We start from the raw sequence: 17,854 nt of genomic DNA on the forward strand, positions 1-17,854 counted from the left end.
CTTTGTTCTTATAAATCAAAGTTCATTTGACAATCACAGAGGAGATCTTGAGATCATCAATCAAACCAAGAATGGTGTTTTTATTTAAAAAACCAAAATATCTGATCCAAAGGAAAGGGGAGGAACGGAGGGCAAAAGCGGGAGGAAAAGGGGCGGCCGGGGGAGGGGAGGGGGGGAAGGTTTGGGAAGGGAGGTGGGAAGGTTTGGGGAAGGTTTGGGAAGGGAAGGTTTGGGAAGGTTTGGGAAGGTTGGGAAGGGAAGGTTTGGGCAGGGAGGTTTGGGAAGGGAAGGTTGGGAAGGGAGGTTGGGAAGGTTTGGGAAGGTTGGGAAGGTTGGGAAGGTTGGGAAGGTTTGGGACAGGGAAGGGAGGGAGGGAAGGGAGGGAAGGGAAGGGAAGGGCCGGGAAGGGGAAGGGAAGGGAACGGTGGAAGGGAAGGGAAGGGAAGGAAGGGTAGGGACAGGGAAGGAAGGGAAGGGAAGGGAAGGGAAGGGAAGGGAAGGGAAGGGAAGGGAAGGGCGGGAAGGGAAGGGAAGGGAAGGGAAGGGAAAGGGAACGGGAAGGGATGGAAGGGAAGGGAAGGAAGGGAAGGGAGGGAAGGGACGGGAAGGGGGGGAAACCGGAAAACAGGGGAAGGAATATTTGAACACAGTCTGTGTGGTGGTGTCTCTGTGTGGGTCGCGAGCAGTTAGGGCCTACGGCAGGAAGGCACCAACTCCATAAATGATCCATTCTTTTGGGGGCAGGGAGGAGTGGCACCTCCAGGAGGTGCTGGAGGCAGGACCCCCCGTCCCTGGCCCAGAGCAGGAATTCTGCTCCTTTTACCGAAAGCCCTGAGGTGCAGAGGATGCTGAGGAGCTGGGAGAAGGCTCGTTCAGCCCCGTGGCACTGCTGCTCCTGCAGGGCTCTGCAGCCATCCCGGGCCAGGCTCTTCACCTCCTCTGGCAGAGAGTTGAAATCCACCTGGAACGGGCAGCAAAGTCACTCAAGCCAAAAGAAAACTCCATTTTCCCCCTTGTTTATTTTATTTTATTTTATTTTTATTTTATTATTATTTTTATTTTATTTTATTATTTGTATTTATTTTATTGTATTCTATTTTATTCTATTACTCTATTCTATGTTATTCATTCATTTCATTATATTTCATTATATTCATTATTTTATTTTATTTTATTCTATTTTATTCATTCACTTTATTCATTTATTTCATTTATCTATTTTATTTATTCTATTTTATTCATTTTATTTAAATATTCTATTTATTCTATTTTATTTCATTTATTTTATTCTATGTTATTCATTATTTCATTTCATTATTCATTTCATTCATTTATTCTATTTCATTCATTTCATTTTATTCTATTTCATTTCATTTCATTTCATTTTTAAATAAATTAGAATATTTTGGCAATTTTTTTTTTCCTTACACTGCACCTTCCAATTCTTTCACACTGCACCCAAATCTGTGCTGCTGTTGGGTTGTTTTCCCACACAATAATCAGGATTGTTGTGAGGGAAGGAAGGTGCAGAATGCATCAATTCAACTGGAATTCATCAATTCAATGGATTGCATCAATTCAACTGGAATTCATCAATTCAACTGGAATTCATCAATTCAACTGGAATTCATCAATTCAATTCAATTGATTGCATCAATTCAATTGGAATTCATCAATTCAATTCAATGGATTGCATCAATTCAACTGGAATTCATCAATTCAATTCAATTGATTGCATCAATTCAACTGGAATTCATCAATTCAATTCAATGGATTGCATCAATTCAATTGGAATTTCTGGGGGGAAAAATAAAAATCCATTTATTTCTGAGTTTACCGTGAACTCTGGAGCATTCAAGGCTCTCAGCAGGGGCAATAAAATGGGTTTGTCCCTGTCCAGCAAGGCTCCATCACCCTCCAGCCCCAGGGCTTTTCCAGCTGGACTGGAATCCACCTGGAATGTTCAACAGACAGCAAGGTCAAAAATAGAAAACAACTTTTCCCTTTTTTTTTTCAGTTTTTGGTTTTCAAAAGCAAACAAAATATTTCATTCAGAAAATAAATATTTGCTAAAACACTTCTGAGCCAGCCAGGTGGGAATTCTGCACCCCCTGGATTGCTTCACTACAATTTCACTTTTCAGGTGCATCTTTATCAAACTCCTGCACTGGATTTTCAGGGAGCTGCCAATCTCTGAAAAATCTCTGAAAAATCTCATTTTTATTCCAAATTTCTCTCCAGAAAGCTGCAGCCTCAGTTCAAGCACCATTTTCATCCTTCTCACACATTAAAAAAACCCAAGAGCACAACCCAGACTTTTGCTTTTCCTCACTTTTTGTGTCCAAATGTTTCTGGATGAGCTGGGAATGATTTAATTCTGCAGCACTCTGTGTCCAGCTCAGCCCATGCTGGAAGGTTTCACAGCCCATTATTTCATTCTTATTTGTTATTATGCTATTTTAAAATTATATTTTGTTTTCACTATTGACACTTGCAGAAATCTGCAGGAATTTCCAGCAGGGAGAGTGGAAATAATCAAGATTTATTTTAATTTCTCAAGGAGACTGGAAATAATCAAGATTTATTTTAATTTTCCAAGGAGACTGGAAATAATCAAGATTTATTTTGATTTTCCAAGGAGACTGTAAATAATGAAGATTTAGTTTAATTTCTCAAGGAGAGTGTAAATAATAAAGATTTAAGTCCTGGGTTGATGCTGTCCCATGCAGTTATAGATCAGAATGAATTAGATTCTGATAAATATCAATAATAAATAATAAATAATAATAATTTATAAATGATAATAATTTATACATTATTATTTATAAAAATAAATAATAAACGATAAATTAATAAATGCTATTATTTTAATGAGATTATTTTAATTACATGCCATGCAAAGCAGATGAAATGAATGAATTAGCAAAACAAAAAGAAAGATTTGATAGGAAATCAGGGGCAGAATCTGCACCTTCTCCCAAACCCAGTTTTGTCCTGTGGGGGGTTTCATCAGGATAAAGATTTTTGGTATTTACATCCCCTAATTAACAGGGATGAAAGATTTAATTATTTGATTAATTATTTAGTTCAGCACTGCCATTATTTCCTTCAGGAATTTATTGGTGATTGACCAGAGAAGGAGAATTTCCCCCCAATTAATGAATTTTATATGAATTTTAAAGCATTTCCAACAGCCACTCCACAAAATTGGTTATTTCCAAATGTATCCAAATGGAAAAAAAACATTTAGGCAGAAACTTGAGAAGAGCTTTTTAAATCCCTGAATGATCCCAGCCAGGTCTTCATTTTTAATTAAAAATTTAATTAAAATTTTAATTAAAAATCAGAAGAAAATGAAAATAAATCAGAATAAATCAGTGTAACCACAGGATTCCTGCCTCTGATCAAAACCTCACGGAAAGTGTTACATTTGGAATTCACCAGGATTCCTAAAAATGAGAAATAATTCCCATTTGAGGCTGGATTGCCATTACCTGTGGCACAGCACAGCAACCTTGATCCTCCATGGCTTTGGACTCCTCCTTCAAATCCACAGGATCCCTGCAGAGAGCAGCACAAGGGCACCAAGGCTGGGTAAAACTGCCTGAAAAATCTCCATTCCTTTCCAATAAAATCTGCTTTTTTAGGCCTGACCACCTCCCCCCAGCAGAGATGAAATTCTGGAGCTGCTTCTGCTGCTTTGAAGAGGATTTGCTCCACAATAAATGAAAATATTCCCCCTCCTTGGAGTGAAAGGAAAAGGAAGGCACTGATAATTCAGTTTAATGGGCAACATTTCCATTTTCCTACCTACCCTGGTACTCAGAAAATGCTGGGAAAACAAGAAATAAAGATTGCCTGAAATAAAAGATTGCCTGAAAGAAATTGGGGCTTGTGGTCACTGGGAATGAAATTTGGGCTTGTGGTCACTGCTTTCCTAAAGAAACCTGAAATCTGCCTTGGAAAAATTCTCTTGAATGGCAATTTCCCCGTTTTATTCCATCAAATAAAATCCATTTTTTGCTGGATTTTTGCCATGTTTTGAGCCATTCTAAACACAACAAAAATCTCCAGGGTCTGGTGGCCCCAGCACCACGGGAAATATTGAATTATTTCCTCTGGTAAATTCTGTTCATTTTATAAATTTTATAATTATAATATTTAATATAGAATTATATATTATTAAATATTTAAACTAGAAAATTTTAACACTATAAAATCTCTAATTTTACCTCAATTAATTGCATTTTAGCCCCGAGTCCAACCATTCCCAGCCCTGTTCTGCAGGAGCCTTAAAATCAGAATTTTGACTGGAAACTGGAGCCCACAACCAACCAAAGGAGCCCAAGCAGAGTTCTCTCATAAAATAAAAATAAAAAGCAGATTTTTTTTCTTTCCCCTGAGCTCAGAGGAGTCTGACCAGTGATTTGGGGCCAGGAGGCCTCGGGGGTGAGGCAGGAGTTACAATTCTTGTGTGGCTTTGGATGCAACAGCTGAGCCAAAACTCCTGGCAGCTCTCTCTGCCCCCACAGCAAATATTTCAATTTATGCCTGAATTTACTACAATTCAGCTGGGCATGGAAGATTTGCAGTTTTCAATTAATAACTGCCGAAAAATTGGAATTTTGGGGATTTTATCCACTATCAGGATGTAAAATTACACAAAACTATCAGCAAGCAGCAAATCCAAGTTTATTAATTTTACACAAAACAGCTCCAAATAAGAATCAATTTCTAAATAAATCACATTTCTTACCTCATTTTTTCATAGTCACAAGTTTTGGTTTTTGGCTTTCGTTTGTTTTGCTGACTTTGGTCTGGAAAGAGGAAAAGGATTTTAAACAAAATGATCATTACCTGAAACAGGCCAACCAAAAAAGGCACTTGGAGCTCACATTGGGCTCTGCAAATTAAAACTTAATTAATCTGGCTGATCTCAAAAACTGACAAGGTCAAAACTGACACAACCAAAGAGTGAAATTGAATTTTGTTCAAAAAAATCCTAAAGGGAAAACATTTTCAACAAACAGAAGAACCTTCAACTCCTGCAGGACTGCAGGATTTAAATCCCAAAATTGGGATTAAATCATCCCAAAATTGTGATTATTAAAGTGGACTCCAGCCTAAAGAAATCAGTCTGTCCTATAAAATAATAATTTATGGATATAATATATAATATGGATATAAGGTCTGTATATTTCTATGTAGCATATATTATATATAAATAATTAAAGCAGTTTCTATTTCTATATTATATATATATATATATTTCTAATGCTTATATAATGATGTATTGTATATTAGAATGCATATATTGTATGTGAGGTAATGCATTATAAAATAAGATTATGCAACTTTTAAATGAAAATTGTTTGGGGTTTTTTTTCTCATACTCTGAGTGACCAATCAGAATTTTCAGAGGGAACAGCAGATCCCTGTGGGAACATCATGAGGATGAATTTTTTGCTCCAAAAGCCCCAAATGAAAGTGAAGTTCAAGCCCTGTCAGTCTCAAAAGGAAATAAAGAGAGACAGAGGAATAACTGCAAGTGGAAATACTGGAAGGGTTTATCAGGTGAGTTAAATTCACATTTCACTCTCCAGTTTCACAGCAAAGACCTCACCCAGAATTCACTGGAGCACTCCAGAACTCCAGCCCTGATGTGGAAACAATTCCTGAGCAAGAAGGGAGGAGAAAACCTGCCTGAAAGCTTTGTTGGGATGCCAAAGGCAGGAATTCCTGCCATGAACTGCAAATTCAGCTTTTTTATTGGACACACCCCCAGGAAACAATGCAGCACCTGGAGTGAGACCCTGGGTTACTGCTCTGCTGAACCACCACAAAATCAGACTGCAGAAGAGGAGGAGTTATTCGTGTTACAGGTGAAATGTTAGCAACAATCTGTGCTGAGAGATGACACTCAGAGGGTCCTAAACAGAAAATACTGAAAGCACAGTCTGGAAAATCCCAGAGGGCTCTCCCTGCAGGCAGGGGAGGTGGCCCAGGAACATTCCTCTGCCAAATCCTGCCCTGGAACATTCCTCTGCCAAATCCTGCCCTGGAGCAATTTCCTCTGCCAAATCCTGCCCTGGAGCAATTTCTCACTAAGAGCTGCTGAATGACCTGGGACTTGAATGAGTCAGCACCAAAACCAGGAGTGACTGGGACTGAACATGCCCAGAATCATTCCATGGAGCACTCCTGGAGTGGAGGGCTGCTGCAACTCAGGGGAACCCCAAGGCTGCACTAAAATCCCCACAAATTCCTCCAAATAGAGCCACTGGAGTGATGGAAAACCAGAATCCTCCTGAGAGCCTGGGAACTCCTCCAGCACATCATCCTGTAACCATCCACAGACTGAGATATTTCACTTTTTCCTCATTTTCTGGGCTGCTTTCCCTAAAGGAACCAATCCAATCCACAGTGAAGAGAAGAGAAACCACCTCAGCACAGAAGGAAGGAATCAATCAGCATTATTTTGCTCCAATTTCAAAAGCCATTCAACAGAAATTACTGCAGCAACAATTCCCATAGAAACAACTCCTCCCCTCCAACACCCAACTCTGAATGCTGCTTCCAGATGAAACAAAAAAGCTTCTAAAACAAAGGAACAAGCGAAACCAGCTGATCTACATGGCTGATTTAATTAAAACACTGAAGTAAATGTATTAATTCCACAGAAAACATCATTTACTTACCCCACAAACACTGACAAATATCAGAAGTAGTGTTACTTCTCTTAGCACCTTCCATTAGGAGCGACCAAAGATAGTGAATAAAAATATACACCAGCTCAAAGAAACAGTACATGAAGACCAAAAATAGGAAGTAGCAAGAAAAATAAATCAAAAAGGTCAGCAGCTTTACAATAATGTGATGTGGCATTAAGTTCTTTGCCATTAAAACTCCTGCAAGTTCAGGGAACAAAGGCAAAGGGAAAAAATTAAAAAAAAAAAAAAAAAAGGCTCTTCCTCCCCCACCCACAGCAAACTGGGGCCAGCCAGTCACTGGGAGCCTCCTCCTCCCTTCAAATCAAATATTTTGCTCTAGAGAAGCAGGGGGAGGAGGAAGGGAGAACAGAAAGTGAAAATGAAGCAGTGCAAACCCAGCAGGAGCACGGGATGGGCACTGAAATTCCTGCAGCCAGGGCGTTCCTGGGGCTTTGGCCAGGAATTGTCAGATCTCTCCTGGAATGAGCTCTCTTCCTTCCTGCATTCCTCCCCAGGTCAGCCAGCCTGGCCCTTCTGCAGCCCCTCTGTGCCTCCCCACCCTGCCAGGGAGCAGTTCCTCACTCAATGCCCAATTTCATCCTCTCTCACTTCGTGCCCATGCTCCGACACACAGCAGGGAGATGGGAAGTGTTCAGCCCCCCTGAGGTTGGGTGATAAGAGCTCAGAGCCCAACTTGCACAGGAGATAAAAGAATGTCAGAGGGGCACAGAGGATGCTGAGCACAGCTGGGAGCTGGGGGGGAACAGATAATGAGGAATTACAGAGGAGTGGGGGCAAAATGACCCACCCAGAGCCACCAGCACACGCCCAAAGAGGAGCTCAAGGAAAGGCAACCCCAAATGTTGGTGGCTCTCAGTGAACAGAGCCCCAGAGAAACCTTCAAAAGATCCTCCAGGGCCATGGAAGGAGCTCCAGGAAGAGCTGGATGGCTGGAGATGTGCTGGAATGCAAGCATCCCTGGGCTCCTCTGGGAGAGAAATGGGTGCAAGGCTGAATTCAAGCCTTGAGAGGAATTAAGATCTATTAAGCCACACAGAGATGAAGCAGAAGTGCAAGTTCAAGTAAATAGAAGTGTAAGATAAACTGAAAGATGTTGAAGTTTTAAGTAAGTAGAAAAATATCTCAAGTGCCCTAAGAAACTAGTAGTAAAGTTTCTTAACCTTACTACTTACTTTACTTAGTAGTAAAGTTCTTAAGTGCCTGAAGGACCTGGCTAGGAAAGGCCCTGAGGACTGGTTTAAAGCTCAGTTTAAACTTAGCTCCAGACATGACAAAACCAGGGCAGAACCTTGCTTGCTTCTCTAGAGAGGACAGACAGAATGATTCCTGCAAACAGATAAATGTGTAAATAGATAAATCTCATCTACATAATCATATCTACAGATAAGGAGAAGGCAGGAGTGCTTAATGCCTGCTTTGCCTCAGTTTTTAGTGGGAAGATGACTTGCCTTCAAGATATCTGTCTGTCTGGGTTGATTGCTGGTGTCAGGGAGCAGAATGGTCCCCCCATTATCCAAGAGGAGACAGTCAAAGAACTATTGAAATGCTAGGATGTTCATCAATCTATGGGACCAGATGAGATCCACCCCAGGGTGATGAGAGAGCTGGAGATGAGCTTGCAAAGCCACTCTCCATCATTTACCAACAGTCCTGGGCACTGGTGAGGTTCTGGATGACTGGAAGCTGGCCCACGTGACACCCATGCACAAAAAGGGTGCAAAGGAGGATCCTGGTAATCACAGACCAGTCAGCCTGACCTCAGTACCTGGCAAAATAATGGAACAGTTTATATTAAGGGCCATCATGCAGAATTGACAGGATGGCCAGGGTATCAGACCCAGTCAACATGGGTTTAGGAGGGGTAGGTCATGTTTAACCAACCTGGTCACCTTTTATGACCAAGTAACCCACCTAGTGGATGCAGGGAAGGCTGTAGATGTTGTTTATTTGGACATCAGCAAGGCCTTTGGCACTGTCTCCCACATCACACTCCTAGATAAGCTGGCAGCCTGTGACTTGGATAGGAACACTGTGCTGGGTTAGGAACTGGCTGGATGGCCGGGCCAGAGAGTGCTGGTGAATGGTGCTGCATCCAGCTGGGGCCAGTCACCAGTGGTGTGTGTCCCTCAGGGCTCTGTGCTGGGGCCAGTTCTGTTTGATATTTTTATTGATGATATGGACGAGGGTTTAGAATCTTTCATTAGCAAATTTGCAGATGACACTAAGCTGGGAGTGTGTGTCCATCTGTTAGAGCGACAGAGGGCTTTGCAGAGGGACCTGGAGAGGTTGGATGGATGGGCAGAATCTGATGGGATGAAGTTTTATGAGTCCAAGTGCCAAGTCCTGCACTTTGGCCACAATAACCCCCTGACACGTTATAGGCTGGGGACGGCGTGGCTGGACAGTGCTCAGGTGGAAAGGGACCTGGGGGTGCTGGCTGACAGTCAATTGAACATGAGCCAACAGTGTGCCCAGGTGGCCAAGAAGGCCAATGGCATCCTGGCCAGTATCAGGAATAGTGTGGCCAGCAGGAGCAGGGAGGTCATTCTTCCCCTGTACTCGGCACTGGTGAGGCCACACCTGGAGTGCTGTGTCCAGTTCTGGGCCCCTCAGTTTAGGAGGGACGTTGAGATGCTTGAGAGTGTCCAAAGGAGAGCAACGAGGCTGGTGAGGGGCTTGGAACACAAACCGTGTGAGGAGCGACTGAGGGAGCTGGGATTGTTCAGCCTGGGGAAAAGGAGACTCAGAGGTGACCTTATCACTCTCTTCAACTTCCTGAAGGGTGGCTGTGGTGAGCTGGGGTTGGTCTCTTTCTCCGGGCAACAACAGACAGAACAAGAGGACACAGTCTCAAACTGCGCCAAGGGAGATACAGGCTAGATTTAAGGAGGAAGTTTTTCCCAGAAAGAGTGGTCAAATACTGGAATCATCTGCCCAGGGAGGTGGTGGAGTCACCATCCCCGGATGTGTTCAAAAAAAGTCTGGATGTGGCTCTTAGTGCCACGACCTAGTTGAGCTGTTAGAACATGGGTTGGACTCGATGATCTTAAAGGTCCCTTCCAACCTAGAAATTCTGTGATTCTGTGATTCATTTAGGTGAGAGCTGGCACTACTCCCCTGCCACTTTTGTAGACCAGAATCAAGGCCAGGCTGTGAATGTTCCAGAAGTGAGCTTTGGGCTGACTGGGTGGGTTATGGATAAAAATCCCTGTACTGGGTGGGGACAACCACCCACAAAAAGAACAACAAGAGGACAACAAGAAGAAAGTGATGCCTCAGGTTGGAGCTTTTCTATTTTTCATATTCTGTGCCGCTCTAGTTTGTACTTCTGAGCTTCTTATTACGGGATGGTGAGCTCTGCACAGAGCAGGGAGACAAAACAATTCCTGCTCCAGCTGGGCACCAAGGACAAATGAGCCCAATCTCAGGCCAGGAGCACAAACCCCGTGGGCTGGAGAGAGAAAAACAAGCAGGGTGGGAGTGCCTGGGCTAAAGCTGGGCTGGGACAATGAACTGCAAGGTGGGAATGGAGCAGAGCTGATCCCAGGGAGAGACCCCGTGCCCGGCCGGGCATTTTGGGCCATTTTGGGTCATCTTGGGGCCATTTTGGGGCCATTTTGGTTCATCTTGGGGCCATTTTGGGTCATCTTGGGTGCAGCCCTGGCTGGGCTCTGGTGCTGCCCAAGGTGGGTCCATGCAGGAGATCCTTGGAATCAATCCCTGCTTTATTCTTTAGCTCTGCCCAGCCCCTGCTCTGGGCCAGCCTGCACAAGGCTTCAAAAGAAGAAAAGGCTGTTCCTGCCTGCTCTTCCCTGCTTTCTTCTTCATCATCATCATCATCACCATCAAGAAGAAGAAAGAAGAAAGGTGTGGGGTTGTTGCTGCTGCTGCTGTGGCCTGGGACTCAGTGCTGGGGAGTTTTTACTTCTGCCTCTGTTTGAGACTCTGTGCCAGAAAGTTTTAGCACAGAATTTTACACTGGGTTTGAAAAGCCAGGTGTGTGCTAAGGAAGGCAGGAGCCTCCCCTGAAATGGCAAATGAAAACCTCCACTATCCAAATGATTGTAATTTTGAAATGAAGGGGCTCTCAGGGAAAGCTGTGGGAGCAGGAGTAACAGTTCTCTGCTAGGGAATGTGAAATAGCGAGGTGTGTTTGTGTCAGGTACAGACAGGCAAGGTGTGTCTGTGATTGGGATAGGTGTGCAAACCAACCATGGGACAGGTAAAAAGATGAATTCTAGTAATAACTGAGAAAATTAAAGCCTGGAAGAAGGCCTTTGAACCTATCCTTGATTTGCAATTTTGATTTAGGAGCATTTGAATTAAAGCTTTAAGGATGTTGCTTTGACAGGAACTTTCTGCTTGGAGCTAAGCCTTAAAGAGTTTTGCAATAATAACCTTTTGAAGTATCATTTTAGAATATTCTTGTAGTAAGGATCTTTTTAAACTATAGCTTTAGAATGTATAAAAAGGAAACATGCAGCTTGAGAAAGCAAGATGAACTCAAGGATGAATAGTTTCGACCAAGGGGAGCTGGACATCACTGCTATGAGATTTATAGTCCTTGCAATTAAAAGTTGGACCACATCTGAAGACTGGACCTCACCAGATGGGATCATCCTTCCTTCTTTCAAGAAACCAGATCCCACCCCCTGGGATCCTCCTTTTTCTGGGATACATCCTGAGAAAAACTAAATCACAGTAGTGTTTAGAATTGACATAAAAATTTGGAATAGAAAGTGCTGATGAGTAAAAATTGGGAATAGAAATTGCTGAGAAAGCTGCTGAGTTCCCCTATAAATACCTGTAAGCCCCAACTATGGGTGTGCAGTGTGAGGGAAAACTGCCCCCACTGTGCCCAGTGCTGTGTTGCTCATACTTTAACATATTAATTAATAAATTGATTGCTGCTTGAATATTGGCCTGGTCAAGCTTCTCATTTATAACAGGAAGAAAATAAAAATAAAGATGGAAATGCAGCAATACAAACAACACTGGCAGAACTAACAGACACCCTGACAGCCATCAGAGTGCCAGCAGCAGTCTGGTCAAACAGCAGCTGCAGCTTCCTTAGAGTGAAGCTGGAGCTCTGTCAGAGCAGGGATCTCGTGGAAAAGTCAAGTTTTCTTCTGAAGATGTGGCAGTGCTGGAGACAGGGCTGGTGTTCTGGGAATCCAGCAGAGAAAAAAGCTCCTCTTGTGAGATCTGAGTGAGAAAAGGCTGACTGAGGTGCTCCACACCTCTGGTTGTACTCAGGTGGAAATGCTCAGTTCTTCCCTCTGGGCACAGCCTCTCACAACCAGATAATGCAATTTGATCAGTTACACAGTGGAGCCCAGCACCTATTAACAAAATATTCCTTTCTAAAAAGCAGATTATTTGTAGAAAAGATAAAGCAAACTGCTCCATTAAGAGAAAACAACTGCCTTACCCTCAACAAACAGTAAGAGAATGCACACTGCCAGCTGCATCTCCTCACTTCAGAAGGACCCACTCAGAATCTGCCCTCAAGACTGATGGACTCATGCAAAAAACAACTTTACCACAGCCAGCAGCTGCTCCTGTCCCTTTGAAGAGCCCAGAGCCACAGCAAAGTGGGCAGAAATGAATTCCAGCAAAGAGGAGAGGAGGCTCTGGCTGTGTTCAGCACTGAGGGTGAGAATGGCTGAATTTTACTGCTCCGGGTTGGGTTGCAAAGTTTGGGTTTGGCTGGTTCCAGCAGCACCTCCTGCAGCTCAAGGCCATTCCCTGGCTCCTGTCCCCCCTGTCCCCAAGTCCCTCTCAGCTCTCCTGGAGCCCCTTTAGGCCCTGGAAGGGGATTTAAGGTCTCCCTGGAGCCTTTTTTTCTCCAGGCTAAAAAATAACCATTATAAAAGTGTTGCTTGAACAATGCACTGAAGTATCAGTGACAACCACTTCCACAGATTGATTCAAATCCCTCTCTCTAATCATTGTCTCCATCACCTGAAATCCAGGATTTATAATTGATTAAAATCCCTCTCTCTCATCATTATCTCCATCACTTGAAATCCAAGATTTTTTATTGATTTAAATCCCTCTCTCTACTCATTGTCTCCATCACCTGAAATCCAGGATTTATAGCAGATTGATTCAAATCCCTTTCTCTAATCATTATCTCCATCACCTGAAATCCAGGATTTATAATTAATTGATTAGAATCCCTGTCTCCAATCATTATCTCCAACACCTCAAATCCAGGATTTATAATTTATTAAAATCCTTTTCTCTGATCATTATGTCCATCACCTCAAATCCAGGATTTATAACAAATTGATTCAAATCCCTCTCTCTGATCATTATCTCCATCACCTGAAATCCAGGATTTGCTTTACCTGTATCAATACCCTGGGTTTGCCCCCTTAATCCTGAGGGACAAACTCCCAGGAAGGATCAATCCCACCCCAACAAACCCTTGGCCATAAACCAGAGCTCAGGTCTGCCACTAAACCTGGCTCCAGTCACAGCCAAGCTCCTCCAGGAGGAGGGATTCAGAAACCCAGGATGTCCCCACCCTCCCAGGGGACAATTCCTGCCCCAAATCCCATCAGATCCTGCCCCAAATCCCATCAGATCCTGCTCTGGAGCCATTCCCTGGCTCCTGTCCCCAGTCCCTCTCCGGGAGCCCCTTCAGGGACTCTGAGCTCTCCCCAAACCTTTTCCAGGCTGAGCAATCCCAACTCTCCCAGCCTGGTTTCAGAAAAGAATCCAATTTTCTTTTTTTTTTTTCCCTCTGTTACCACCTGACCTCTTCCCAACAAAAACCTCTTGGGATTTCCTGTGCAACCTTTCCCACCTCCCAAGAAACCCTTTAATCCTGCAAGGTGCTCACAAAGCTCCCAAGATCAGGATCCTCCTCCTGCTCATTTCAAAATAATATTTCCTAACACACCTTCAGTGCTTTCCTAAAATCCAATTTTCCAGTGCTCTGTGCTTTAAAATTATTTAAATGTTCCAGGAATGGGGCACCAAAGGCTCCAGAGAAGTGAGAGCAGGTGGCAAAAACCCCCAGGAAAAATGAGGAAAGGATTTCCCCTTGAATCTCAGAACTGCCTGGATTTCACTTCCAGTGCAGAAAAGGAACTCTGGCACTGGGGGGGGCTCTGGGGGTGGGAGTTCTCTCTATAAATTGATTTATTCATTAAAAAAACCCCAAACATGAGGAAGAAACCACAGAACTCTGCGAGTCTGCAGCTAAAAATCCACTCTGCCAAATATTTTGTGGCCTCTTCACCTGCAGAATTATTTTCTGATGGGGCACTTATGAACCACAAATTAATGGTAAATATTGAAATACAGAATTCCTGTTTAATTTAGACCCTGGCTCAGGAGGAGGGAAAGCATTTCCAGCCTGTGGCTCAGATTTCACTCTTTAATTCCACTTTCAGTTCTGAATTCAGTCAAGGAGATGCAAATTGCAGAAGCATCGAGGAATGAAGGCAGAAGTAGAGAAGTGGCTGAGGAAGAAGTAAAAGCTGGTTGCTCATTGTTGTGGAAATGACAGGAAATTAACTGCTGCTCATTAATTAGGGCAGCAGCAGAGGAAGGAATGGCTCAGGTTTGATAAAAAGCAAAACAAACTCACTTGTAGGCTGCTCCAGCGCGGAAACTTTGCCGTCTGCTCCCTGGGGCTCAGTCACCTGAGGGCAAAAATATCGGATTAAAACCCCAAATCCACCTCCTGGAGTGGGTTTAAACCAAGCCAAAGAGCCCAAACCCCTCAGCAGGTAAAGAAATGAAAATGTGCTGCACTCTACTCCTCAAGAGGCAAAGCAGAATCATTTCACTACCAAAGTGCTTCTGTGAGGATTTCCCTCCCCGTGGGCTCAGTTTCTGCTGCCCACCAGCCCGACCCAGAAATATCCCCTGGGGAGGCCGAGCACAGGGAGCTGAGGGAGAGCCAGAGCCCAGCCTGGGAGCTGAGGGAGATCCAGCAGAGCCAGAGCCCAGCCCAGGGAGCTGAGGGAGAGCCAGAGCCCAGCCTGGGAGCTGAGGGAGATCCAGAGCCCAGCCCAGGGAGCTGAGGGAGATCCAGCAGAGCCAGAGCCCAGCCCAGGGAGCTGAGGGAGAGCCAGAGCCCAGCCCAGGGAGCTGAGGGAGATCCAGCAGAGCCAGAGCCCAGCCCAGGGAGCTGAGGGAGAGCCAGAGCCCAGCCTGGGAGCTGAGGGAGATCCAGCAGAGCCAGAGCCCAGCCCAGGGAGCTGAGGGAGAGCCAGAGCCCAGGGAGCTGAGGGAGATCCAGCAGAGCCAGAGCCCAGCCCAGGGAGCTGAGGGAGATCCAGCAGAGCCAGAGCCCAGCCTGGGAGCTGAGGGAGATCCAGCAGAGCCAGAGCCCATGGGAGCTGAGGGAGATCCAGCAGCCAGAGCCCAGCCTGGGAGCTGAGGGAGATCCAGCAGAGCCAGCCCAGCCTGGAGCTGAGGGAGATCCAGCAGAGCCAGAGCCAGCCAGGGAGCTGAGGGAGATCCAGCAGAGCCAGAGCCCAGGGAGCTGAGGGAGATCCAGCAGAGCCAGAGCCCAGGGAGCTGAGGGAGATCCAGCAGAGCCAGAGCCCAGCCGGAGCTGAGGGAGATCCAGCAGAGCCAGAGCCCAGCCCAGGAGCTGAGGGAGATCCAGCAGAGCCAGAGCCCAGCCGGGAGCTGAGGGAGATCCAGAGCCCAGCCAGGGAGCTGAGGGAGATCCCAGAGCCAGAGCCCAGCCTGGGAGCTGAGGGAGATCCAGCAGAGCCAGAGCCCAGCCTGGAGCTGAGGGAGATCCAGCAGAGCCAAGCCCAGCCCAGGGAGCTGAGGAGATCCAGCAGAGCCAGAGCCCAGCCGGGAGCTGAGGGAGATCCAGCAGAGCCAGAGCCCAGCCTGGGAGCTGAGGGAGATCCAGCAGCCCAGCCCAGGGAGCTGAGGGAGAGCCAGAGCCCAGCCTGGGAGCTGAGGGAGATCCAGAGCCCAGCCCAGGGAGCTGAGGGAGATCCAGCAGAGCCAGAGCCCAGCCTGGGAGCTGAGGGAGATCCAGAGCCCAGCCTGGGAGCTGAGGGAGATCCAGAGCCCAGCCCAGGGAGCTGAGCGAGATCCAGCAGAGCCAGAGCCCAGCCTGGGAGCTGAGGGAGATCCAGCAGAGCCAGAGCCAGAGCCCAGGGAGCTGAGGGAGATCCAGCAGAGCCAGAGCCCAGGGAGCTGAGGGAGATCCAGCAGAGCCAGAGCCCAGCCCAGGGAGCTGAGGGAGATCCAGCAGAGCCAGAGCCCAGGGAGCTGAGGGAGATCCAGCAGAGCCAGAGCCCAGCCTGGGAGCTGAGGGAGATCCAGAGAGCCGAGCCAGCCCAGGGAGCTGAGGGAGATCCAGCAGAGCCAGAGCCCAGCCAGGAGCTGAGGGAGATCCAGCAGAGCCAGAGCCCAGCCAGGGAGCTGAGGGAGATCCAGAGCCCAGCCTGGGAGCTGAGGGAGATCCAGCAGAGCCAGAGCCCAGCCTGGGAGCTGAGGGAGATCCAGAGCCCAGCCCAGGGAGCTGAGGGAGATCCAGCAGAGCCAGAGCCCAGCTCAGGGAGCTGAGGGAGATCCAGCAGAGCCAGAGCCCAGCCTGGGAGCTGAGGGAGATCCAGCAGAGCCAGAGCCCAGCCTGGGAGCTGAGGGAGATCCAGCAGAGCCAGAGCCCAGCCTGGGAGCTGAGGGAGATCCAGCAGAGCCAGAGCCAGAGCCCAGGGAGCTGAGGGAGATCCAGCAGAGCCAGAGCCCAGCCTGGGAGCTGAGGGAGATCCAGCAGAGCCAGAGCCCAGCCTGGAAGCTGAGGGAGATCCAGAGCCCAGCCTGGGAGCTGAGGGAGATCCAGCAGAGCCAGAGCCCAGCCTGGGAGCTGAGGGAGATCCAGCAGAGCCAGAGCCCAGCCCAGGGAGCTGAGGGAGATCCAGCAGAGCCAGAGCCCAGCCCAGGGAGCTGAGGGAGATCCAGAGCCCAGCCAGGGAGCTGAGGGAGATCCAGCAGAGGCCAGAGCCCAGGGAGCTGAGGGAGATCCGCAGAGCCAGAGCCCAGCCTGGGAGCTGAGGGAGATCCAAGAGCCCAGCCCAGGGAGCTGAGGGAGATCCAGCAGAGCCAGAGCCAGCCCAGGGAGCTGAGCGAGATCCAGCAGAGCCGAGCCAGCCTGGGAGCTGAGGGAGATCCAGCAGAGCCAGAGCCCAGCCTGGGAGCTGAGGGAGATCCAGCAGAGCCAGAGCCCAGCCCGGGGAGCTGAGGGAGATCCAGCAGAGCCAGAGCCCAGCCCCAGCCCTGCCGGGCTCTCCCTGCCTGCTCTCCAAGTCCAGAATTCCCATTTCCTGCCCTCCTGCTCTGGTTTCGTTTCCCAGGGCCAACGTCACAGCCCAGGGCCCTCCCCCTGCCGGACAGACGGACAGACAGACAGACAAAGAGCCACCAGGGGCTGCCCTGCCCTGCTCAAAACTTCAATCGTTCCCAGCATTTCCTGCATGGGGGCAGCTTTTTTAGTGGCATTAGTGGGTGTCACTTTCATGTTTTCGTTTTCTGTAAGTTCATCTCCTTTTTTCTAGCTTCCCTTTTCGTTCCGTTCTTCTGTCTTTATGCGCTTCTTCTCGGTCCCTTCTTCTTCCTTTTATCTTTGCTTCCCCTTTCTGTGTTCTTAGTTGGTGTTTTTCCCATCTCGCTTCGCCCTCTTCTGTATTTGCCGTCGAAAGGAGAATGAGGGAAATAGAGAGCAGAAACAGAGAAAGAGAAAGAGGACAGGAGCAGGCAGGAGAAGAAGGGAAGAGGAGAGAGAAAGAGAGAGTAGAAGGAGGGGAAAGAGGAGACCAGAAACAGAGAAAGAGAGCGGCGCGGCATGGAGAAGAGGACAGCAGAGGGAGAGAAAAGAGAAAAAAGCGAGCGCGTAACGAGGGAAAGAGAGAGCCGAAAGAGAAAGAGAAAGATGAAAAAGGGAGCAGAAGGGAAAAGACAGAGGAGAGAGGTGAGAAAGACGGAGAGAAAACTGAGAGCGACGGAGAGATGGAGAGAGGGGGAGAGAGGAGAGAGTGAAAGGGAGGGATGGGATATCAGTAGAGACGGATAGAGGGAGAAGCTGTGGAGAGGATATGCGTGGGAGGGAGAGGGACGCATAAAAAACGAGAGAGAGT

General features: G+C 46.9%; 2 protein-coding genes across 16 annotated transcripts in view; both read right to left on the reverse strand.

The window, feature by feature from the left end:
* TTC3 (tetratricopeptide repeat domain 3) overlaps positions 1-17,854 on the reverse strand; it is a gene marked incomplete at its 5' end in the record, with an annotated part of 65,274 nt that overhangs the window by 33,782 nt on the left and 13,638 nt on the right. Inside the window, 5 exons of the mRNA XM_050976784.1 lie at positions 824-961; positions 1,838-1,954; positions 3,495-3,561; positions 4,757-4,817; positions 14,335-14,509. Coding sequence (XP_050832741.1) covers positions 824-961; positions 1,838-1,954; positions 3,495-3,561; positions 4,757-4,817; positions 14,335-14,509 — 558 coding nt within the window. The remainder of the gene's footprint in view (positions 1-823; positions 962-1,837; positions 1,955-3,494; positions 3,562-4,756; positions 4,818-14,334; positions 14,510-17,854) is intronic.
* On the reverse strand, positions 14,509-17,089 carry LOC127059512 (uncharacterized). Of its 15 annotated transcripts, none has more exons than XM_050973926.1 (8): positions 16,873-17,089; positions 16,205-16,541; positions 16,135-16,165; positions 15,872-16,021; positions 15,662-15,761; positions 14,969-15,048; positions 14,698-14,731; positions 14,509-14,627 (listed from the first exon to the last, which is right to left on the reverse strand). In XM_050973926.1, the coding sequence occupies exons 1-8, from the start codon at positions 17,039-17,041 to the stop codon at positions 14,536-14,538; spliced, it is 993 nt and encodes a 330-aa protein (XP_050829883.1). In that variant the 5' UTR covers positions 17,042-17,089; the 3' UTR covers positions 14,509-14,535. The 15 variants fall into 15 exon arrangements, with proteins under 15 accessions (XP_050829883.1, XP_050829843.1, XP_050829906.1 ...); XM_050973886.1 differs by lacking the exon at positions 14,698-14,731 and adding an exon at positions 14,870-14,903; XM_050973949.1 differs by having other exon boundaries at positions 14,509-14,731; positions 15,692-15,761; positions 16,873-17,088.

The sequence above is a fragment of the Serinus canaria genome, chromosome 1 (assembly GCF_022539315.1).
Source record: "Serinus canaria isolate serCan28SL12 chromosome 1, serCan2020, whole genome shotgun sequence".
NCBI classification, from domain to species: domain Eukaryota; kingdom Metazoa; phylum Chordata; class Aves; order Passeriformes; family Fringillidae; genus Serinus; species Serinus canaria.

Coding starts and splice junctions, on each gene's coding strand:
- LOC127059512 (XM_050973567.1), bottom strand. CDS start 17,041: ATGGGAATTCTGGACTTGGAGAGCAGGCAGGGAGAGCCCGGCAGGGCT. Junction 16,542..16,872: donor GGATCTCCCTCAGCTCCCAG/GCTGGCTCGGCT, acceptor CTCAGCTCCCAG/GCTGGGCTCTGGATCTCCCT. Junction 15,762..15,871: donor GATCTCCCTCAGCTCCCTGG/GCTCTGGCTCTG, acceptor CTCAGCTCCCAG/GCTGGGCTCTGGATCTCCCT.